This window comes from Squalius cephalus (genome assembly GCF_949319135.1).
Source record: "Squalius cephalus genome assembly, chromosome: 1".
In the NCBI taxonomy this organism is placed as follows: Eukaryota; Metazoa; Chordata; class Actinopteri; order Cypriniformes; family Leuciscidae; genus Squalius; species Squalius cephalus.
In genome coordinates this window covers 10,463,998-10,479,451 of record NC_137122.1, presented here as the reverse complement: position 1 = coordinate 10,479,451, position 15,454 = coordinate 10,463,998, and the positions used below count along the sequence as shown (strand labels likewise).

Sequence of the window (15,454 nt, the reverse complement as noted above, 5' to 3'; positions counted from 1 at the left end):
TAGTTATGTAACTTATCATCCAATCTAATGCAACTCCTCTGATGCCATACTTTTCCAGTTTATTGATTAACAAACGATGATCAATTGTATCGAAAGCTTTTTTTAAATCAATAAATACTCCCACTGCATATTGTTTGTTATCTATAGCACTGGTAATGTCTTCAATTAACTCCATTAATGCCATTGATGTAGATCTGTTTGACCTAAATCCATACTGACTATCAACCAATAATTCATGCTTCTCAATAAAATTATCCAATCTAATTACATACAATTTTTCTAATATTTTAGAGAACTGAGAGAGTAAAGACAATGGCCTATAATTCGTGAACTAATTTCTCTCTCCAGATTTATATAGAGGAATGATTTTAGCAATTTTCATTTTGCTTGGGAATACACCTGTTTTGAAAGACAAATTATAAATATGAGTTAACGGTTTAACAATTGCACCAATAACATCCTTAATTAAAACCATATCAATATCATTCATGTCTGTTGATTTTTTATTCTTACAATTGTTAACAATTTCAATAATCTCAATTTCCTCAGCTGGTTTCAAAAACATAGAGTTAGGGTTACTGTCTAAATAATCCACTGCCTCCACATCACCTTCAGTCTGTGGATTTTTAATTACATCGGCCAGCTTTGCTCCCACACTTACAAAGAAATTATTAAACCCATTGACTACATCTTTCATGTTGCTTAAAGTCCTCTCATTATCTATAAAATTCTGAGGGTATTTTTTATTCATTGGTCCATTCCTTATAATATTATTTAGCACTTTCCATATACCCTTGATATCATTTTTATTATCATTTAATATTTTATTATAATAATCTTTCTTACTTATCCTCATGATAGTGGTTAATTTATTTTTATATCTTTTGTATTTATTGTCAGCTTCTTTTGTTCTGTGTTTTATAAATTCTTTATATAAGGTGTTCTTTTTTTGAGTCAGGATACATGATAAAAAGCCTGTTAAACTGCTCTATTGAAAGATAATACTGTTGCTTCTCACAATATAACCGGATAAAACCTCAATAATACAAAATAAAAACTTTTGTTTTAAGTTAAAAGTTTAAGTTAAAAGTTAATTAAGTACTGAATTGATACATGGTTTGGTTTTATGATAACTCATTGTCATAAAGTAATCAGATCTTTAACATGTAACAGTTTTTATGTGCTGAAACTGACAATGATCAGTGGCAATTATGTTTCCAGTGGCAAACTGCATTCATATGTATCTGTGTTAACATTTATGTATAGATTCATGTATCAACATGGGCAATATGTATAATTAATTAAATATATTTAAATCAGCTTTTAGTATTTAGTCTGATTATCCAAAGTAAAGTAAAGTAAAAACAGTGTGATGCAATTTATGTGAATGTAAAACGATCTTGAACAAAGATTATTAGGGATGACTATGATTATTATCTTGAGTGAACTAGACATGAACACTCTTCACATTACAGCCCTTAAATCCGTGTTTGTAGACAAATGTGGGCACAGAAGTCTCAGGTGTGATCCAAACATTAAAAAAATAAATAAAAATGTTATATCACTATCTTCGATAAAATAAAAACAATATCAATTTATGGTGTTTTTAATTTATTTTGGGGGTATTTTTGAATTTATTAACCTCTAAATGTACCATATTTTTATGTTATATTTAATATTTCTTTAACTTCAGTAAATTAAAAAAATCATTCCAGTAAATTCAGATAACTAAAACCTAAAAATGTGGTGACTGGTGAAATCTGGTGTCTTATGTTGGTATAAAATTAACAAAAAAAAAAGCAATAATATCAATAGCCACTAGATGGCTCAATGGCTGCATATAGGCTGAACTCTATAAACCACTGTTCTAACTAATTTGACCTGGTAAGTTTTTGACTTTATCACAAGTTAAAACTGTAATTTAAAAAATAAATAAATCTGTGTTAGGTGAGACTATACAAAGATGCCAAAATATGCTTAGACAAATTAAGGAAAAGACAAAGTAGTAGATCATTTATAATTTATTTCAAACAAAACACATCAAATTTCAATAACTCAAAAAACTAATTGGTACCAAACAGGTAAGAATAAACAGGTAAGAACAAACAATAATCATAGTTATTATGTGTATGCACTTGTGCGCATGTGTGTGTTTGCATGTGCGCGTGCACTGGTGGTTGATTGGAACATAAAAAAAAGGTCAGTCATTGGCTCATCAAATTCTTTGTTTTTGCATCTGTGAGTGACTTTTTATTTGAAAAAAAAAAAAAAAAAAAAACCGGCTCATTGAATGCTTTGTTTGTGTGTTGAGTGTTTGCCACATTAAGAATGTTGTACAGGACCACCCCTTCATTCGTGTGTATGTATGATATGCCTTGTTTTGGATCTATTGATTTTTATTTGACAAAAAAAAAAAAGCTCTGAATTACAATTTTTCCCATTCATTCCTGTGGGTGCCCATTTATGTCCACGAAGGCGAGATTAAGGAGGTTTTTTTTTCACCCACTTAACATTGTAGAATCAAGTACATTTTTTTATGTTTGATATTTGTATGTTGAGATTTATGTTCTTCTCATTGCAACTTTTGTAATTTATTTGCCCGGGTGAAACTGTCTCTAGTTTAAAGAGTCAAATGTTAGTAGTTAACTTTGAAAATGAAACATGGAGATGAAAATCGCTACACATACTTTGGTTGTCTTGACAAGAAGTTTTAAGTTAAAACTAACACAACTACAGGGGCATATCTGAGCTAATGTGACATAGGGACATTATCCCACACAGAGGACAATATATAGAGTCTGGGACCAGTGCCGGCCCGAGCCTTTTGGGGGCCCTAAGCAGAATTTGATTTGGGGGCCCCCTCCCACCACGCGGAGTCACCTGTGCTTGACGATTATTGACACAATGTCACTCTATAATGCCACATTATAAATTAATACAATGAGGTTATGTATTAATACAAAATAAATAGCCTACTTAATAAAAAATAGATACTTCAATAAAAATGTTTTAACTTTTTCTTTACTCTTTTACTAACTCTTTGAAACTTCTGAAAACAAACTGTCAAAAAACATATATATATATATAAAAAAAAATTATTTGCAAAATATCCTCCACCGTTTCGCAACCCTTTGCAGTTTGAATGATGTCTTATATGAACATGACGGAGTATGTGTTTATGTTTCCACTGTTCGCGCCTGCGCCTCACACACACACACACACACACACACACACACACACAACATATTCCAGCACTGCAATCTTGACATCGCAGCCTGTTCGTTATAGCCGTAATAAAATATAATAATAAAATAGTCTAACAAAACTAACATATAAAAATTACACTGCTCTTTTTAAATAGTCAGTAGTAGCCTACAATTCGTACCATTCAGCGCTGCGTATCCTAAGCACCGCTCCACTGTGATGTTTCCAAGCACATTTTTACGCATGTGAAGAGAATGATTTTTTCCCTCGATATTGGATTTCAAGCACATTTTTGCGCTTGTGAAGAGGATGATTTTTTCCCTCGATATTGGAACGTGGGTGAAGTACAAAGAAGCCTATAATAAAGAATAGTTTACCATCCAAATCCATCGCGAATGTTGAAACAGTTTGATTCTAATGATCCGCTTTCACTTTCGCTTTAAATTATTTCGTTTTGGCTTGTTTATAGTTATTTTTTTATTCTTGTTCTGTTCTGAATATCATTAAATTTAAAGGATAAATCATTGATCAAATCAAATTTGTGTGAAATGGCTTAACATTACCGTGACTTTGCGCACAAATTTTCTATGCACGCGAGGTTATGCGCATATGACTCAAACACTGCAGACACAGCAGCAGTTGTAGGCAGGTATATTGATCAGGAAATCAGAATTTTCTTGTCTTGAATTATTAATCCATTCATTAATTTATGTCACTTGTTTAATTTAATTAATATGTAAAAAAAAAAAAAAAAACTCGCTTGGGGGCCCCCTGGTGGCGAGGGGGCCCCAAGCAGCCGCTTAGTTCGCTTATGCCTCGGGCCGGCCCTGTCTGGGACAGTGTGTGTTAATGGAGTCAGTGTCCTCTCCTGTGTCCCTTCACCCTGAAAGAGTCTGAAGCTGGAGAAGAGATCGCAGCCGCTGGTGTGTGTGTGTGTGTAGAGACAACAGAGGAGACAACGGTCTGATAGCCAATGCCATCTGTAGACTTATAGACACCAGACCTGTGATTTAAAGTGATTTAAAGTGAAAGATGGGAGGGGGGAAGCTCACTGTGTCCTTGACAACACATCCAAATACTCCAACCTCATTACTGTCCGTCTTTTATACAGAAACACCAATAATGACTCAAGCACCAGCGGCCCATAATTCTGTTTAATATGTAATATATTCATAAGCAATTCATAAAATATGTCTGATGTGTTTGATCAACAGGACGAGTGTCATAATTCATAATCTGTGTTGGGTTCACTCTTGATCATTATATGACGATCAGAATAAAAGCATCTGTTGGTTGTGCATCATCAGCTCCTGTGATTCTGGATTTTAGCATCGGCACACTGCTCATATGTGTAACGCTGAAATTCACTGAAGACGAAGATGAAGATAATTTAATAAAGGTTTATTAAACAACTAACAAAAAGATCCAACAACACGAAACAGTGTGCTATGCACAAACAATACCGGACACTGAACTGAAGACAAGCAGGAACTAAATACACAGATGATAACGAGACAATGACAGACAGCTGTGATGATAATAGAGTCCACTAGGGGTGTCAAAATTAATCGTTTCTACGATGCATCGCGATGCAGACGAGGACGATTCGGTATCGGTTCAGTAATAGACCATAACCGATTATTATGTACTAACGCTTTTCTGACGTCATTTGTCGCGTACGAGCTTTGTCGTGGTAGCATACAATGGCAGAGGGAGGTGAGACGAGAGTGCGAGTAATTAAAAATGCTCCAACTACTTTAAAAGCCTACATCTGGGCACATTTCGGCTTTTATGAACAACCTGGTAAGCACGACCTGCAGAAGACGCGCTGTGTGCGCTCATGTCACACACAAATAGAATATGCAGGTGGTAATACCACTAACTTGATAAACCACGTTAGCCGTTTTCACCCCGAGCTTTTAATGCCTGGATGCGCGGATGAGCTCCAACGCCGAATCCGCAGCCAAAAATAAATCATCCGCCCTGACCCGCCCCAATAACTTTCTCTGATTTAAGTATCTGCTCCCGATGGTCACATTACAATTATTCTGTGTTGTTATGCGTGATTATAAATGGATGATCATCACCTTCAACAGCGGATTCGGCGACGGTTGATGCGTGCATCTTTAATGGTAACAAAATACACTGATTAATGAGCGCTGCTTTTAAATGAACATTTCTTTAAAACAAAATTTATTTGACAGATTTTCCTTTTCTTAATGGCATAAACAAGCTTTACTCCCTTGAAACTTAAACTGGAATGTCACTGTTTGAACAGGCGAGCACACACACGCCCGCACATTACTTTTGAAGAAAAATTTAAAATGGAGGATGCGGTGCATTGCGATGCATTGTGATATCGAATTGAACTGAATCGATGACATGATAATCGTAATCGAACCGAACCGTGAGACCAGTGTCGGTTCACACCCCTAGAGTCCACGGTGATTGATGAAGTGCGGGTGATCAGGTGATGGCTGATAGTGTGCAGGTGGGAAACATGAGGGATGCTGGGAAGTGTAGTGCCGCTGAGGTGTGTGACAATATGAAACCTCATATTGAAACCTTCCTCCCAGAAGGCGTGACCGGGCTCAGGAAGACGAAGAGCAGGGCAGACAGAAGGCAGGTGGGACCAGGGCGGAGCAGGCTGGACCAGGTGGAGCAGGGTGTGCAGGTGGGACCAGGTGGAGCAGGGTGTGCAGGTGGCCAGGGAGGAGCAGACGGAGGGATGAGCCATGGAGGAGGCAGAGCTGGCGACTCCAGGGGGCTGACTGACGGAGGCGGAGCAGGTGAAAGAGGACACCCGGATGGAGCCGGAGAGCCGATGAGCCAAAGCGATGCTGAGGATCTGGAGGGACATGTTGATGCCGATGGCTCTGGCGACTGAGGGACAGGTGGGGATCCAGAAGGTTGTGGTGGAGCCGGAGCGACAGAGGACCAAGGTGGAGCTGGAGGGAAAGAGGAGCCCAACTGAGCCAGGGGGACAAAGGGACGAGACGAATCCAGAGGAGTGTTGTCCCGAGGCGAGGGCAGGCTGACGAACGACCAAGTTGACGCCGGGGGGATGAGGGAGCCCGACGGAGCTGGTGGACTGATGGGCCAAAGTGGAGTCCTGATCACGGAGGTCGGAGACCGGCGATCCACCGACCCTGATGGAGTGGCCGACTGGCAGACCTGTGGCGAACCCACCTAACCGAAGATGGACTGAGGGTGAGCTGAGGGGCTGACAGGAAGCAGTGGAGGCAGGGATGAGAGATGGATGATAGGACGAGGTGGGAGAGGGAGGCTGGGTGGTAGTTCAGAAACAGGCTCAGGTTCTGGAACAGATTCCGGCTTGGGAATAGGCTCAGGAACTGATTCAAGCTCAGGAACAGATCTGGGAAGATGGACAGTCCTTGGGGCAGGAACAGGTCTAGGGACAGAACGGAGAACAGGTATTGGCGTGGTGGCGGCCATCCTGGCTGAGGGCTCAGGTGGTGTGGCATTGGCAGCCATCTTGGCTGAAGACGAGGGCATGACATGAAGCTCAGGCTGGGCAGGTATGACGTGAAGACATTCAGGCGGTGTGGCGAGGAAGATGGCTGGTGATGGTGGTTGAGTGGCTGTGTAATTATCAGCATCACCCACGGTGAAAGCTGAAACATTCAACAACAGCACATGATCCAAGTATTGTGTGAATGAACAAGGTTTAGCGGCTGAAGTTGGCTGGTACAGAGGATCATCCATTCCAAGCCCAAACACTTTCTTTAGGACGTCATCTGTCCAGGTGAGCTGGTGTGACATATCTAGAAACTCCCTCACATATTCTTAAATCGAGCAGCCGTTCTGAAGACAGGTTAGTAGACTATTATACACAAAATAATAGTCTCAAAAGCTTTAGATTTTTTCACTATTAATAACAACCATAATACTAATACAGATAATATAGATATACAGGGTTTCAGGGCTTCTTTAGCTCTAAAGGGCTAAAGCCCTAAAGCCCTAAAAAAAAACATGTTTTAGGCTACTACATTTATAAATGTGAAGACGAGCAGAGAGTATAGAATACTATAGATTAAAAAATTAGCTAAATACACTCTCAGAAAAAAAGGTATGAAAGCTGTCACTGGGGCTGTACCTTTTCAAAAGGTACACTTTTGTTCCTTTTAGGTACTAATTTGTCCCTTTTAGGTACTTTTGTTAATAAAAGAGTCTGGATCTGATATATTTTCTCATGACTGGAGAGAGTAAAGCAGAACATTATAATCCATGTGTAGAAACTCTTCCAGAAGACATGATATCTGCTTTAGAGACGCTCATGTGCACATACTTTCTGTTTCACCAAACTGGAGCTGATGTTAATAATTACTTTAAAATACTTTAAAAAATGTTTAAGAATTGAGGAGTCATGGATATTGGATAACGTTTCAGTGGTAAACCAATTTTATTACTAATAATTTTATTTATAGAATTGAACTGCATGCAGGAAATTCTAAAATAAGGAAGTGAAACTAACAGTAATGCTCTCGTGTGCAAAAGTAGAGCCTGTTCATTGTGTTCAGTTACGGTGGAAAGCCCACCTCTTCCTTTCGTGGCTGGAGGTGTTTGCTTTTAGCATGTAGCTTAGCTGTTTGATCTCAGTGTTATTCAGTGACATTATGTGATTTTACGTGACGTTTAGTGTGACGTTGGGCTCTAAGGCTGGTGGTGTGTGGTGCATTGTTTGGTCTCTGTGTTTTAATATATTTTAATAGATGTCTGTTGTGTTGCCTTTTTGCATGTGTTTAGACAGGCTGAGTGAGAGCAGTCTCCTTAACACAGCTCTTGCCCAAACCTTTGTTCTTTGAGTCACGCTGATGCTTTGTGTCCCGTCACAGTCTAATGGCCATGTGGACTTGAAGGACTTTCTTTGGTCGGGTTGATATTATTTCGTTGTGTGTTTATGTTTGTGTATTTATGTTTTTTACTACTGTCACCGATCGCTGTGTAGTGATTCTTACTGTTTTGTAACAGTCTCCATCAATTGCATCGATTACCGCCACGCCATGCGGTGTTTTCGGCCATTGTGCAATATTAAGAAAGAGTTTGGTGTGATCGTTATACTTTTGTGTCAGTATCATTTTTTGTTTCTGTCTTTAAAGTTTACGGTTCTTTTGTATGTTGAGTATGTTGTAATTTGTGTTATTGGTTTTTGTTTTGTTACATTTGATTATTTAGTTTGATTTATTCTCTTTCTAATGTGACCTCTCTTTGTTTCTTTTTTTTGTGTGTAGGCGCTGAGCACTTCCTGAAGCGAGCTGGTTCTTTGCTCCACATTGGGCTTTACTTCACCAAGGCTTGGCATTATTGCTGTGTCATTATTTGCAGTGAACTTTGTGGGTGTGATTGTGATAAGCGGGGTCTTTTTGTGTATCTGGTGCTGTCAAACTCGCCCACTCTCACATAAGAAGCCTCAGACCCCGCAATGATTGTTAATTTTCCTATTTTCTGTTTTATTCAACCAATGACCGATTTGATTGTTCACTTCCAGTTTTAAAAGATTGTTGGCCAACTATTTTAGCTTTAATAAAATATTATTTTTTTGAAAGGAAACTTACTTGTGTGTCTTTATTTGGATCGGTTTTCCTCGTTATTTTGAGCTGGTGTAGTCTCTAAAAATCGAGCCACTTGCTACATAAGCAATAATGAAAAATACATTTGTACTGAAATCCACTTGAATTCTAGTGAAGCAACACTTCTCAGAGTTTCATCACTCAGTCTGTCAGATGAGAGGAAGTTACCAACCAGAGGAGGAGCTGATGATGTTTAAAGGAAGAGCTGTAACTATATATAATGAAGAGAAAGAGCTGTAACTATATATAATGAAGAGGAAGACTGACAGAAACACAAAATGGCTGATAAGTGTGATCTGTGTCTGCTGGGACTGATCATTCTCTCTTCACTTCTCACAGGTACAGAAATCTGTATTTTCTCTAAAGACATTTAGTGGAGTTATGCTTATGCTTTTTACTTCACTGTTAGAAAAATCTGTAGAAATTACAGTATTACTGGCAGCTACTTGCCAGTAACTTACTGTAGATTTAAAATTATGTTATTTACTGGCAACAATTTGTTCAAAATTAAATGAACATTAAACATTAACAAGTCTTTATCTTTACAGAATAAAACTAAAAAAACATCCTTATGCAAAGCATTCTGGGAACCAAAATCTGAAGGAAAAAAACAGAAAAAGGTTGATGAAGATTTCTGGTTCCCAGAATGCTTTGCATTAGATTGTTATTTTATAATTTTATTCTTTAAAGACAAAGACTTGTTAATGTTTAATGTTCATTTAACTTTGAACAAACTGTTGCCAGTAAATAACATAAATTTAAATCTACAGTAAGTTACTGGCAAACAGCTGCAAAACTACAGCAAATTTTTTACAGTGTTGTGTTTCAGGTACCAGTGGAGTGGATGACGATGATCATGTGTTCATCAGTTCTGGTGAAAATGTGCATCTGCCCTGTAACAATGCTCTTTCTGACTGCAAATCTAAAACTACATGGATCTACTATAACAGATTCAGTCATTCAGCAGTTGAAATGATTACTAAAGGGATAAAGAAGAAAGACACAGAGAGACATGAGAGACTGAGTCTGGAGTCTGACTGCTCTCTGAACATCAAGAACGTCACAGAAGAAGATTATGGATTATACACCTGCCAACAATATGTGAATGACAAACAACAAGGACCTGATGTAAATGTTTATCTGCATGTTCTTCATGGTAAGTTTATGATTATGTGGTCAATTTAAAAAGGGCAAATTCTTCATTAAACTCAGATGATGATTGAAGAGTCTGTGATTTGTGTCTTGTGTTCAGTGTCAGTGTCTACATCATCTTCATCTTCATCATCTTCATCATCTTCATCCTCACAGACTGAGATCAGTCCAGGCCGCTCTGTGACTCTCTCCTGTCAGTTGTATTCATATACTGGATCCTCCTGTGTTGATCGGGTCAGTTCTGAGGGATTTAGGCTGTTGTGGGTGAATCAGGCTGGTTTTGATCTGAAGTCAGACTCCAGATATCAGATATTATTATCATCATCAGATCAATATCGCTGTATCATCATCACTCTGACTACAACACTCCTGAATGAAGATAACAACAGAGAGTGGAGATGTCTTCTTACTCACGAAAATCAAGTCAAGACCTCAGTCAGATACACTGTCAAGTATTCAGGTGAGAAAACTGTCTCATGAATCAGTGTCAGAAGTTATCCTGTGTAGTTAAAATATAATGGTAATATTGTACAGTATGAATAAACATTAATCGTTCACAGCTCAAGCTGATTCAACGACAGCAGTGCTTCCAGTTCACAGCACAAACTCTCAGGATCCCTCAACTATAAACACATCCAAAACCTCAACAAAAGGTAGAATGATGCTGATGCTTTTAAGCCATTGATGATGTTATTCACAGAGCAGCTTTGTCTAACATAATTCTATAGAAAATTTGAATGTTACCATATAGACACTCTACCACAATATATATAATGAAATATGTAAGAATTTATGAAATGTCTTTTTTCTTTTGTTTGAGCACTCCTAGCTCTCCTAGCTTTCTTGTAGCTCAAATTGTAGAGCGCTGGTGCTTGCAACACCAAGGTCATGGGTTTGATTCCCAGGGAAAGCAAGAACTGATAGAATGTAAAAATGTGTACTATGAAATGCAATCTAAATCGCTTTAGATAAAAAACGTCTGCCAAATGCATAAATGTAAATAAACAAATCAATCATAGGGCACAAATCTACAGTCAGAATCATTTGAAATCACATTCCTGTTGCATTGGTGCCGATGGCTTTTGTCTTTGTCTATAATTGTCCCCAATCTGCCCTGTCCGTCTCTGACTCTGTGCTCGATCTCTTCTTCAGTCATAGTGATTTCTGTCGCTGCAGTCGCTGTTCTCCTTCTTGCTCTTCTCTGGCTGATCTGCAGAAAAAGAGCTGGTGAGTTTTCAGATTTACTCCTTTACAACAATTAAAAACAGTTCAGATGAGCAAACAAACACATCATGTTCAGACTGTAAGTATCATAGAAACATGTGGATTATATGAAATTCTCAAACAGAAGTTTATTCCTGCTGAGAATTCCTGTAAAGTCAATATCACAGAGTTATCAAGTGAAACAACAATCATTACCTTTCGAAACCTTTGCTAGACGCTATGGAGGAAACTCCTTTTCTCTGTATTTTTAAGTCTTTAATTCAAAAACACAGTGCCACTGCACAGACATAACATATAACAAAATATATATTTTTAAGAATATTTAGGAAGATGGTACAGTCTGAAAATGTAGAGTCTATTGGCTGGTCAGTGGGAACTGCATGAATCTATGGCGAAGCAGCGTGTCATTTTAATGCAAGAGCACAGAGCCTGCCAAACGTGGTGGGGCATCTGCCTATAAAAGCAGCTCATATTCGCCAAAGGACTTAAACGTCTCCCATGCGGCTATCCGGCGAGCATATTAAAAGAACAAGTTTAGAAATTTCCCAAATGTCGCGTGGTGGTTGCGGCACGTGCAGAGCCCTTCACTGAGCACAGTGAGTGCGTTGCCAGTCTGGGAAAATCCCACGCTCACCGAGACAAGCTGCTCTCACTGCGAGAGTGTGTCTCTCCGATCTCTTTTCAGAGATCCCGACCCTCACGCTCTCCTGTTTCCAGGAAACTCGGAGAAAGAAACGGCAGGGTCAGAGGACTGGACGATCGGACACAAGCGAGCTCACACCGGCCCAAAGGCCCCTTCAGCCCTCGCCGGGCGGGCTTACACGTACTCTGGCTTAGTGAGTTCAGCTCTTCATACCAATGGCAGTCCTCCAAGTATCGCCTGAGCATCGACAGCGCCCCCACCAGCCTAAGTGTTTCCCTCCTAAATGCCAAGGACGGCCGTTCAAGTTGCTAACTTTAAAACATATCCCCTCCCAAGTACTCCCAGGGGATTGGTTTTTCTCAGCATACTTTCATATCCGGATAGCCCCCATCACAGACCGTTTTCCCCCCGGGACAAAAGGGGATACGCATCCTGAATTACCTCGATGACTGGCTCATCTCGGCCCAGTCGGAGGAACAATTAATTTCTAACAAATATCAGCTGCCTGAAAATTATGCATTTTTTTCTGGCCCTCAAAACCTTCCTATCAGACCTAATAGGACACCACGTCTTAGTCCCGTCAGACAACATGACGGCAATATCCTACATAAACCACCAAGGTGGACTCAGGTCACAGCCTCTGTACAGACTAGCCCAACGCCTTCTATTATGGGCACAACACAACCTGCGCTCTGTGACAGTGGTAGATTGAACCATTGGATCCCTATAGTGTCTAATAAAAGACGCAATACGGTTAAACATTTAGAAAGGGAACGTCTCGGTTACTTATGTAACCTCAGTTCTCTGAGATAACGGGAACGAGTATTACGTAGACAGCCATGCTATGTCGCTACATGACTGGCGTTCCTCGCTTCAGTCAAATTAAATCTGATTCCTATGGTGAATATGAGCTGCTTTTATAGGCAGATGCCCCACCTCTTTCGACAGGCTCTGTGCTCTCTTCGCAGGATGTGCCGTGATTGGCTCGCACAGACACGCTGCTTTGCCATAGGTTACTGCAGTTCCCACTGACCAGCCAATAGACACGCTCAGATCGCTGCACTGTTATAGATGTGCAGTGGCACTTTGTTTTTGAATTAAAGGCTTCAAAACTCGGAGAAAAGGAGTTTCCCCCATAGCATCTAGCAAAGATGCAATAGTCGTTCCTGTTATCTCAGCGAACCGAGGTTACGTAAAGAACTGAGACGTTTTTATCACTCACTTAAATGATTGAATAAAAATTTATTGTTAACATTCTGTGTGTTTGTACATATGTGTTTTATCATACTCATATTTCATGAGGCACTTGTTTTCAGATAATAAAAGAGGGACTGGCGACTCTGTGGTGAGTTCAGTAATGCAGTGATTTAGATTTGATTACTGTCTTTAAAGCTCAATAAAGTGTCATTCATGCAGTTTAACTGTTTGTTCTGAAGGTCAAAGATGAGAATGATCATAAAGGGACGTATGAGACGATCAACATGTCCATTCCTCCCGCTGCAAGAGCCAATGTGAGTCCACTAAATCATCCAACATTACGTTCACTGTCTGTTCAATAATGTGATTTAAAAGCTTTTGTGTTATTCTACATATTATAGTGAGAGATATGTCTGTTCTGTGTGTTAAACTTGACTCTCTGCACGTTTGCATTGATGTTTAGGAGCAGACAGATGATGTGACTTATTCTGAGGTCACTTCTTCCAATACAAAGCCAGTAAAATCACTCAATGTGAGTAGATACCAGCACATGAGTTTGACTCTCAGATAAATGAAGCTCATGCTCTAATAATAATAATAATAATAATCGCTGGGGTTCAAACATTGATGGACAGAATCTGTTCTTTCAGGATCATGATGATACAGTGACTTATGCTGCCATCAGAGGAAGAGAAGATCAACCGTAGATGAACTTTATGCCTCTGTGAACAAGAACAAGACCTTCACACATAAACATTAATGATACAGATCATGAGCTCATCATATCAGGAGCAGACGGGAAGATTTCATCTCTCTGGTGTTTGGAGGAATTATATATTTGTGTGTGAACGAGCAGATATTTGTTGAATGTCCTGTGAATATGAATGAGATTTATTGTGAATCATCATCTGGTCAGAGCACAGGATCTCATCTATATCATCACAGCTACAGTAAAGTTAGAGACTGAAGCCCTGATGTGTTTTCATACAGGCCAGACTCAATCTAGTGTCTCACAAGCCTCTTCCATGACTGGAGTCTGTTTATCCGCTGGATTTCTGTCTGAAAACCTTCATCTTCATGCAGAAGCTCATGCTGAAATGATCCTCTTGCTTCAGCTTGTATATCAGCTGTTTCTTCTACAGAGAGACGTCCGTCTGAGAATTACATCAGTTTCTGCTCACATTATATTGTCATAACATATCCTAAAATTTTACTTTGCAGTGTGTATATGTCACGCTATTAAATGTCAGTTATTCCTTTCTTTTTTTCACATGTGACAATAAAGAGCATGAAAAATCATGAGTTAAAAGAAAAGTTTTTGTCTCTTGCATTCCTGTAAAAACAGACGAAACTAAACTTGCTCTTGCTGGAAAGTTTCAAAGTTAGAATTCATGTTTTAAATTAATACTTGTATGAAGGTAAAAGAGTAGCAAAATTCAAGAGCTTGTAGATTTGAATTTGAGAACAAAATATTCATATTTGTAAGCTGAAATGTACCCTCATAGTCCTGTAGGATTATCCTTGAACAGTCCATGTCATATGAAACCAACACCACATTCCACAGTTCGGAACGATTCCCCAGTGAACCATTAGTAAGTCATAAAACACAGTCATGGTGCCGAGATGGCTAAGTGCTGGAAGTTGAGAGGGAAAAAGCTGGGATCGTTCCTCATCTCTGACCCCATGCCTAAGTCGGATATAAGCTACAGCAATCAGCTTCACTAAACCACTGAAAGTGCTCTTTAACACGGACATTTAAAAGGACAGAAGGATGGATTTTTGCTTCAAGTGACAGGACTAGCTGACATATTGTCTTGATGTCTGTGTCGTTTTCTATAAATATTCAGATATAAGTGACCAAAAAAGCCATTTTAAAGTAGTTAAAACATCCGACCGGTAAAATTGTGTGTGCCTCCTCTATTTTAAAACCCACCAGCCGCCACTGGATAACAGAAGTACGTCTACAAAGCTATTTGAAGAAAAAAAATATTACTTATTTTCAAAAAAAATAAAATAAATAAAGACAAAAAAAAGACTGACCTAGCACGTTCTTAATGATAACAGCACTAAACACTAGACAAGAGTCCATTACCACACTCTGAGCTACAAGGAAACGCTGAACATTTAGACACCATGTTTCACAGTCTCTAGACCAGAGGTCTTCAATCCTGCTACTGGAGGGCCACTGTCCTGCAGAGTTTAGTTCCAACCTGCTTCAGCACACCTTTCTTTGAATATTCAAGCGATTCTGAAGAGATTCAGGTGTGTTTGATTAGGGTTGGAACTAAACTTTGCAGGACAGTGGCCCTCCAGGAGCAGGATTGAAGACCTCTGCTTTAGACACTTCCTCAATGTGGAATTGACTCTCTTTTGCAGCCTGTCTCTAGTGGCCAGTCGATGAACTGCAGTTTAAGGTACTTCTGTATCGGCTTCACAAGAGAGA

General features: G+C 39.2%; 1 protein-coding gene across 1 annotated transcript in view; it reads left to right on the top strand.

The window, feature by feature from the left end:
* Positions 1–14,316, top strand: part of LOC307163360 (uncharacterized protein) — a 77,965-nt gene extending 63,649 nt beyond the window's left edge. Inside the window, exons 2-10 of the mRNA XM_079879390.1 lie at positions 8,457–9,134; positions 9,625–9,951; positions 10,048–10,407; positions 10,508–10,600; positions 11,100–11,174; positions 13,131–13,159; positions 13,251–13,325; positions 13,475–13,543; positions 13,662–14,316. Coding sequence (XP_079735516.1) covers positions 9,074–9,134; positions 9,625–9,951; positions 10,048–10,407; positions 10,508–10,600; positions 11,100–11,174; positions 13,131–13,159; positions 13,251–13,325; positions 13,475–13,543; positions 13,662–13,718 — 1,146 coding nt within the window. The 5' untranslated portion in view covers positions 8,457–9,073 and the 3' untranslated portion in view covers positions 13,719–14,316. The remainder of the gene's footprint in view (positions 1–8,456; positions 9,135–9,624; positions 9,952–10,047; positions 10,408–10,507; positions 10,601–11,099; positions 11,175–13,130; positions 13,160–13,250; positions 13,326–13,474; positions 13,544–13,661) is intronic.
* The last annotated feature ends 1,138 nt before the right edge of the window (positions 14,317–15,454 follow it).